This window comes from Pollachius pollachius (assembly GCF_949987615.1).
Source record: "Pollachius pollachius genome assembly, chromosome: 5".
NCBI lineage: Eukaryota > Metazoa > Chordata > Actinopteri > Gadiformes > Gadidae > Pollachius > Pollachius pollachius.
The window spans coordinates 21,669,176-21,677,977 of NC_136938.1; the positions used below are offsets into that span (position 1 = coordinate 21,669,176).

General features: G+C 40.0%; 1 protein-coding gene across 2 annotated transcripts; it reads right to left on the reverse strand.

The window, feature by feature from the left end:
* Positions 1–2,183: 2,183 nt before the first annotated feature.
* Positions 2,184–8,487, reverse strand: LOC307076383 (adhesion G-protein coupled receptor G2). 2 transcript variants are annotated; one of them, XM_079737370.1, is made up of 14 exons: positions 8,141–8,487; positions 7,807–7,881; positions 7,209–7,430; positions 6,886–7,054; positions 6,550–6,745; positions 5,803–5,910; positions 5,595–5,705; positions 5,365–5,416; positions 5,040–5,134; positions 4,784–4,905; positions 4,083–4,351; positions 3,266–3,371; positions 2,755–3,029; positions 2,184–2,619 (listed from the first exon to the last, which is right to left on the reverse strand). In XM_079737370.1, exons 2-14 carry the CDS (start codon positions 7,856–7,858, stop codon positions 2,504–2,506), a joined length of 1,893 nt encoding a protein of 630 aa, XP_079593496.1. In that variant the 5' UTR covers positions 7,859–7,881; positions 8,141–8,487; the 3' UTR covers positions 2,184–2,503. The 2 variants fall into 2 exon arrangements, with proteins under 2 accessions (XP_079593496.1, XP_079593497.1); XM_079737371.1 differs by lacking the exon at positions 8,141–8,487 and having other exon boundaries at positions 7,289–7,430.
* Positions 8,488–8,802: the final 315 nt, after the last annotated feature.

The window sequence follows — 8,802 nt, forward strand, 5'->3', positions numbered from 1 at the left end:
ATTTATTTCTACATGATATATTTCTATATTATTATTCGATTCTTATTATTTAATGGTAAACAGCAAGTGTTGAAATTATAATTTCTAATTGCCTCTGAATCAGGTGATGGCGGCCCCCCGCCCTCTCCCTCCACACCTCACCATCAGCTCTGAGCTGGTCTCCGGGGGTCTCCTGGGTCTCCGGGTTCAGCTGGTGCTCACGCTGCACCCTGTGGACCGTTCTGGTGGCCGAGCACTGAGTCCACAGGACCTCCGGGGGCTGTTTGTCCACGTAAGATGAATAAAGTACCCATCTCATCTAACCTTAGCTATATGTTTTGTATGAGGTTGATCATCGTATACAGGGGTCTCAAACTCAACTTACCTGGGGGCCGCTGGAGGTAGAGTCTGGGTCAGGCTGGGCCGCATCAAGTATTCCACAGAAAAAAGGAGCACAACTGACCCAATCTAAGTTAATGATCGGGCTATAATTAGATCACGTCGGCTATGTAATCGCTGAGAACAGGGGGCATTTCATAGCGGTTGGTGGAAACCGGGACATTTTAGCGTGCTTTGGCTATTGTCGAGACTCAGGACACGCAACTCAAAAATGGGACTGTCCCGGCAAAACCGGGACATCTGGTCACCCTATCACAAGTGATAAAAAAGCGTGGCAAGCCATTCAGCAAAAATGTGCGTTTGGCAACACCGCGCGGGCTGCACTAACACAACACAACTTTGATGTCAAGCAGGGGGCAACAAAATATCATCCCGCGGGCCTCAATTGGCCCCCTTGCCGCGAGTTTGAGACCCCTGATCTAATATGAAAACCCTAGATTGTCCTTCATTTTTTCTCACAACCTACGTCGTCCTGCAAGGGATCAATGCAGCGAGTTTTAAGACAATAATTTCCGGTCCTATCATATTGTTTTTGTGAAGAATCATGTTATTGCATGATGTTCCTCTATTGATGTGGTTATTAACTATGCACCCTCCTCTAGTTGACCATAGTCACCCTTCGCATCCTGAACAACTACCCAGGGGTGGCTGTGGATACCTGCGCTGCACTTCCACTGTGCAACACCAGGCGGCCGGTGCTGCAGCTCCAGAGCAACATTTTGAGGAAGTTTGACTCAGCCACACAGGTGAACATTCATCCTTTCCCTGCATTTGTACTTTGCATTTGTGCAAATAGCATTTGTTTGTTTTTCATGCACATTTCTGTTCATGAAAAATTCTAAATCCCAATCTCCTTGCCTGAAGTATACCTTGCCTTACTTTGGGTGTTCTTATTGGTTAACTGGTAGTAATGTAGTGAGTACTTCTACATAAGGTTTTTAGCTGTGCACTATTTGTGACCCAAGGTAAATAATGCCTTCTTTCTCTCTTGTGTGAAGGAACTGCTGGCTCTAAAAGACCCAGCTCTCCTGGCTTCCTGTGGGGGCCTTCCAGAGGATGTTTGTTCCCTCTGGAAAGTATGGAGCCGGTCGCCACAAAACCTAAGAAGAAGAAGCGGAGGAGGAAGTGGTACTCTTACTTCAGAGGACTTTTCACTTGTTGCAGGGGCCAATCAGAATAAAAGTACATTTTGATGGATGTTGATTTGTGTATTTTAAGTATTTTCATTATCGAAGATACCTTATTACGCAAATACCTTAATATTATATAATATATGTTTTTTTGTATGTTTAATTTGTGAGGATTGCTTGCTGATACTGATGTTGTTCCCAGTCATACGTAGTAACCTCATTATCATGAGTCTGCTCTAAGAAAAAGAGCAAATATGTCAAGGTCATAGCCAGATTCCACTATACAATGGAAGCCAGCATCCAGCGTTGGCAGTTCCGTGCCTTGGCTGGTTACATGCAACCATTCAATCATTCATCCGTCTTTTAAAAGCGATTAGAGCATGGAGCATGTGTTTGTTTTTGTCCTGCTGCTGTCTGTTCAACGCAGTAATTCAGATGGAAAGCACCTGTTTTTGATGTACTGGGAATATGGTAAATTTAGTCTCCGGAATCTGGTAGAGTCGGTTCACCTGAAGCTAATATTTAACACAAGTCGTCAGACTGTCAAATAATGTTTACTATTACTAGTAGTAAACATTATTGGTGAGATTACACTTTATTCATGTTTAGTTATGAGATTATACTTTATTCATGTTGAGTGATAAGATTATACTTCATTCATGTTAAATGGTGAGATTATACTTAATTCAAGTGTATTGTGGGGAAACCTTATTGGTATTTAGTTTGTTGCAATTATACTTTATAAATGTTTAGTGGTGAAATGACCTTATCCATGTTTAATGATAACATTATACTTTATTAATGTTAAATGTGATGAGATTATATCTCATTTATCACGCTTAGAAATCACATGCTACAAATACTACAAAAAATAAATAATTTGTTTAAATGGTTCAAAGATAAATAAATTAAAGCTATATATAGAAAAATTGCAGGTTCTGCAAAAAGGTTATTGTTTGAATTACAAATCGTGTAAAAAAGTATATATTTCAGGTTCACTTTGCACTAGTGACTTTGGAATCATTGGTAGAGAGCGAAGCGTTCTTGGCCTCCATGGCTCTCTTTCTCTCAATCCTGGCTAAGCCAAGGATCCAGAAGAAGATGAAGGCACCTAGAGCAAGGTACACACACATACACAGAGCCACGCACACGGATTAACATTGAAATACAAAAAACACTTCAGAGACAAGATAAATCAAACCAATGGCATTTTCACTGAAAAAGATCATCCAAGTCAGATACCGACCTTGTGTTGAGTTGAGAATGCAGAAGAGATACAGGATGGGGATGTTGATGTATCCTGAGCCCAGGAAAGCGAGACCCCATGTGACCCCGAGAAGGCAGGTGATACCCGCCACAGTGGTGGCAGTTCGGCAGCCCAGCCCCGGCCTGGCCGAAGTGGTCACCATGCAGCAGATGCGAACTACCACGATCAGCAGGATGCCAGAGTTGAAGATGAACACCAGGCTGAAGTACACCACATTAGTTGCATAGAGGTAGGTAATGTCAATGATCCAGCAGCTGTGGAAACAGAACATGAGGTGGTAAAGGGGACCAGTTGGACCAGTCCATGGGGGGAGGGGGGTCACTGCCATTTTAAATGTGAAGATTAAAGGCTGAACTGTACTTCTTAGGTAAAGTCCTAAAGCGTGGGTCATTATGTCACAATATGCAATTCATAATTCGACTTTTAGTGTGCAAACCACTTAGCTTGCCCTCTGTTCTATGTGCTCTTCTGTTACCATGCGTGCACTCACATGCTTGTGGTTCGGTTGCTGTCAAGCATGGTTAATGATGACAAGCCATAAATCTGGTTTACATCCTTCAAACTCCACGTTACACCGACGATGACAGCGGGGACTCCTGGCAGAGACAAACTCAGTTTAGTGACTATTTCTGTGCGCTCCAATATCTCTGATCCGTATGCTCATGGTAGGGGCTCCAAAGGCACTCTGGTCTGGAGTGGCTTGTAGGAGCCAGAGGGTATGATTACTTCCAGGGAATTTAAGGTTTATGGCCGGGTGGATGAGAGGAGACACTGTTTGTTGCAGCAGGCTTAATACAAGGGGGAACAGAAACATATCAAGTTATGGTTGAAAATTCCCAATGCGAGAGAGTGCAAGTTGATGTCACACACACAAAAAAAAACAATTAATTTGGTAATAAAAAACATTAAATTAACCAAATAAACCAAATAAACTAATTACTAATTGTTAAATGTTAATTTATAATTAAAGGTGCTGTAGGTAAGATTTAATAGCTATCATTTTGGAATTATTTTCAACCCAAATCATATAGAAAGCTCCCGGCTAATTTCTGGGCAATAAGGGCATTGCTTCCCTGATTGTTTCGAGCAATCCACCTTGCCTGTCCATTCACATCCTGACTGTCTCCTTCACAGGTGTGTGAATGCCAAAATTCTGAAGGCCTTAACATAGGGCATTTTCGCCTCATTATTTATCTTCAAAACCTTACTCACACTTACGCGCATTCTCTCTTTCCAACTCTCATACCATACCTAGAGAGCACCTTGGCTTTCTTATGTTTGTGGTTATTTTGCAGTTCTATACTCACCCCAGCCAAACAGGGAGAGCTTCAACTGGTAGTGCTTGTATTCAGTGTTGAACACCTTGATCAGCATCAGGTATAGGTGCAGACCCTCGACGGCCATCCAGCTGAAAGTGCCTAGCAGGGAGAAGTGTACGAGGGCCGCAATGAGCGCACACACCCAGCCTGGGTTCCACCTGGCCCCCCACTCGGTCAGCAGGAAGGAGGAGTTGAGCAGGAACAAAGCCCCACTCAGGGACATGTGGATGAAGATAGACGGTTCCTCTCTCTGCTTCCTAGTGGAGATTTGTGCAAAATCTGTGGTTGGTGCTGTCCATTGATGTTGTGTGCATGTTGTTTGTTGTTTGATGGTTTCAGACCAGTTTCACTGCTTTTTGGTTGCTAAGGCATGCTCGTGTCACCATTAATTCCCAATGAACAGTTAATCATTCATTGAAGGATTGCATTTGTTTGTTTGTTATTCAATTATAGTCAGGATAGATAAAGAGGGAAAGTCCTGCCTAACAGATTGGCATTCATCCTTCTGTGACATTTTTGTGATTGACAATAGTTTGACACATGAATGTATAAAGTAGCCTAATATGGATATGATGATGATGGGGAAGGTCATCAGGCATGTTTGGTCTGGTTTAGTCTTGTCTCAACTAGACATGTCTTAAAAGCACTGAACATTGTGAGTTTTTTATAATGAAGATATGCAAACTTACCTTGTGATGACATAGACCATGAGGGATAGGGCGGAGCAAAAGGCAGAAAGGCCACAGCCTATGTAACTGATGTAGGACAAAATTTCCCAATGTTCTTGCGGAATAGATGGCGAACCAGGAATCTGTTGGGCCATCAGATAAAAACAAAAAAAGAATAATCACAAGATTCGTTTTAATGTCTGGTTCACCTCAAAATCTACACAAATCAGAGAGGGTACACATATGAAAATGGAACTTCATGTAGTTATGTTTTCACCAAGAGCACAGAAAAGGCTGTTGTATGGATGCACTTGCAAGTGACCACATTAGCATTCCAAAAAGTTTTGCAGCCATCTTTTTTCCAATTGAAGTCTGAAGAGAGAAACCGTAAAACACTCATTAGTCATGTGAAATACACACAGGAAATAAATTCCATTGGATATTGGAGCTGAGAACCCACAGCATCAAAACAAAATCCTCTTCTCCAAAACCCACAAGCTAGACAGAAATACATACCTATTGTTAGATGGGAAACACATAAGGATATAAATATATTCACTGACTCTATTGTTATTACAGTCAAAGTGGACATAGATACCCACCGTGTTCATCCATATAATGACATTCTACCACCTCATTATCCATCTGCGAAATCTGTTTTGGAAAACGTTTTAAAAGTTTTTTTCTCTTATATTCACATTAAAATGAAGGAACAATCAACATAGCAGAATAAGGAGTTCCTTATAGCTATGTTAAGCAAGCTACAACTATTTATTTGGGAGTTTAATCAAATGAAATCATCTCAACTGCGATTAATGTACTTGCAACTTACATTTCTTTGGATATCGAAGGTAATTTCAATTGGGGTTTTGAGGTCTGACAGCGATTTCATTCCTAGAAACTCTATCCTGCTCACAATGGAAACGAAGACCTCTTGATGGAGCTACATGAGAATCACAGCATTTTGACACAATGCACATTTTGGTTAATAAACAACAATTAAAAGCTGGAAGACCTTTGAAACCAGAGATGAAACGTACTTCAAACTGTTGTGTCGACTGGTAGTTCACCACATTGACAACCCTCTCATCTTCCTCGATTTTTCCCAGACCTTCTGCAGGTAACCACACTGAAGGATCACTATTCGGCTATTGGGTAACATTTGGTTCCAGCATACCGTAGACATACAAAATAATATAAAGGTTCATCAACACATAGGCTTATTCAAAACACACTACAACGATTGTTGCTCCAAAGCCCCACACAATGAACCCTATAACACTACATTTACATACTACATTTTATTGCACATAAAATTTGTTTATATCACACTATAAATGTTTCCCTCAAATACAGTTATTGGTAACACTTTATAATAAGGGAACAATAATTTGACCATCTAACATTAGTAAATGCAAAAATATGCATTAATTTACAATTAGCGAAGATTTAACAGTTAACTAATTGTCTGTCGATAATTTGCTAATGGTGCTCATGTTAACCAAAGTGTTAAATTATTCATTATTTGATATCGTATGAGTTGAAGTCAATCCTCACCCTAACCCTCTGTTAATAACCTAGCCGATACCCCCATGTGATTTTTGTACTCTTATTGTAAAGTATTACCCAGTAATTTACCACAGTAATAACCATTATCATTCTTGCCTTATTATTTATTGCATTATCATAAACACAGTGTATTAAAAAGTAATCACATTGTTCTGTTTAAACAAAGTTTGTCCAAATGAATGTCATATCTATGTACACAATTCTTAATCCGTCGGTACCTGAGAAACCTCAATGAGATTGCCGTCGAGGTTTTCACTGCCGGTGAGGGTTTCATTGCCGATGAGGTTTTTATTACCAATGGGGAAGATGTTGAATGCCATGTACTTCAGGTCCAATTGGTGCATCACTCCCGGAACGTACATTCCGTCCTCCTTCATCTTATTCATGATGAGGTGGATTAATTGTAGCTCTACTCTGTAGCACAGCATAGCACATGAACATACAAATACCAGTGTCTCCAAACCTTGGGGTCGGGTCTTTAGTTTTATCGTTTCTTATATGAAGACAAACAAGATTCTTATAATCTTGTTTTCTTGTGAATGTCCATAACTTACTTTAAGAATAGCATCTGCAGATATTGGTCTTTTGAAAATAGGTCAGAGCACATAAGTCGTAATAGGTGTATGTCCACCATACGATTCGTCCCATAACCTGACTGGTTCACGCTCTTCAGGATAAGTTCGGACTCATTCCTAGTGCAAGCGGCTACTCTGCAAGTCCCATCTGGGAGGGAAAAAACAGAGAGGGAGGGGGAGAAAATAGATTTATTATAAAATAATATATTCTGACTATATAATTCTGTCTACGTGATGGTGAAGGGATAAACTAAGAAGGAAGGTGAAACAAAGAGCTTGAACAGCTCTCTCCATATACCCACATAGACCTATGTCGAATTGAGTGAGGTCCAAGGTCCAATTAACTGAGCTACAAACATATGAGCTCTTTTCAAATAGTTGCCTTCCAAGAAGCATGTTGGTGCAGTTGATGTAGCAAGGCCCTCCTTTTTGCATGCAGCTGATGGTCTTTGTAGTCCTTTCATCGGTGACGTTGAGGTTGGGTAACTTCATCTGCACAACTCCATTTGAAATGTTCAAACACACTGAACACAGAGACAGAAACAAAAATGTAAACACTGAAAGGGATAATAATAATAATAATAATAATAATAATAATAATAATAACAATTATAATAATAATAATAATCATCTTTATTTATACAGCGCTTTTCTAAACAGAGTTACAAAGTGCTTTACAGAAAAAAGAAAGAAGGCAAAACAACCAAACAAAATGTCTAAGAACAATTGTATCACAGGTCCTTTTTTTTGCAATTATATAACAAAAAAAAAAGGCAAAGGGTTGCTGAACCCAATAGAAAAATATTTTGTTTTTAACAATACATTTATATTTCTGATAAAACTAAACTGCAATAACAGTCTACTACATAGTTCAAGTTAGAATTTTACGTTTCACCATACCTTTCATGGACAGGATTCCTGGAAGAAGCAGCAGAACCAAAGACAGAGACATTGTACTTCCTTTAAAATAAATAACTGAAAACATTATATAAATTAGTTATCAGCTTATGTTTTCACTGTTGCTGACAAAGTAAATTCAAAAAACAAAATAAATTGACAAAGGATTTAGAACACAAATAAATTGATGAAAGAACTGCAAAAGGTATTTGGCCTTGCAAAGTTTACCACCAAACGTATGCAGCCCATCTTCAACAAATTTGTATCATACCATATATATTATTATTGTACAGATACAAAGACCAAACTTGAATCATATTAAGGCACTGGTACTTACAAATACGTTTTCCTTCAGGCTCAGATCCCCTGTGAATTGCGGTTGCCTTTTTAATCTCAAGAGTAGCCTTCAACTAACCCAACAACTATTTGTGCAACTGTGGTTCCCTGGAAATATATATTTGCCTGTGCAAATATTACAATTATCCGATAGCTTGATGGTTCATGGGGCATGAAGGATTAGACATGGTAGAGAGCATACTGTATATTCGATGATGCAGTTTCCTTTAATGGTCCCATGGCATGCTACATTATGGATGCTTTAATATAGATATTAGTGGTAATACTGTGTTAGGGCCCCTAACACAGTATTTGAAGACATACCCGAAATTCAGCCGTGGTCGCACATTGAGCTTCCCCCAAACGGGCTGTTTCGGTGTCTGTAGCTTTAATGCAAAAGAGGAGGAGAGAGGCGGGTCAAGGAGGAGGGTGGGGGTGTGGCCCTGAGCAGTTTGCGGCCACGGTACCATGCGCTCTGTTTACAGTGGATGATGTATCGCAATGGCGAGGCGCACAAAACCTTTGGCCGTGTTCTGTAAATATTCTACAACACTCCGGATGCTCCGGCGGGAGTCCTGGAGCTCTATATCTAAATATCATATTATACATCTATATCATATAATATATATTAACACGGCCAAAAGCTGTGTGCGCCTCCAGACG

Bases quoted from the DNA above. Each gene is read 5' to 3' on its own strand.
- LOC307076383 (XM_079737370.1), bottom strand. From the start codon at position 7,858: ATGTCTCTGTCTTTGGTTCTGCTGCTTCTTCCAGGAATCCTGTCCATG. The intron at 4,906-5,039 runs GTGAAAACATAA...ATGGCCCAACAG, and splicing joins CAGCCTTTTCTGTGCTCTTG to ATTCCTGGTTCGCCATCTAT. The intron at 3,030-3,265 runs GTGAGTGCACGC...CTGTTTCCACAG, and splicing joins AGCAACCGAACCACAAGCAT to CTGCTGGATCATTGACATTA.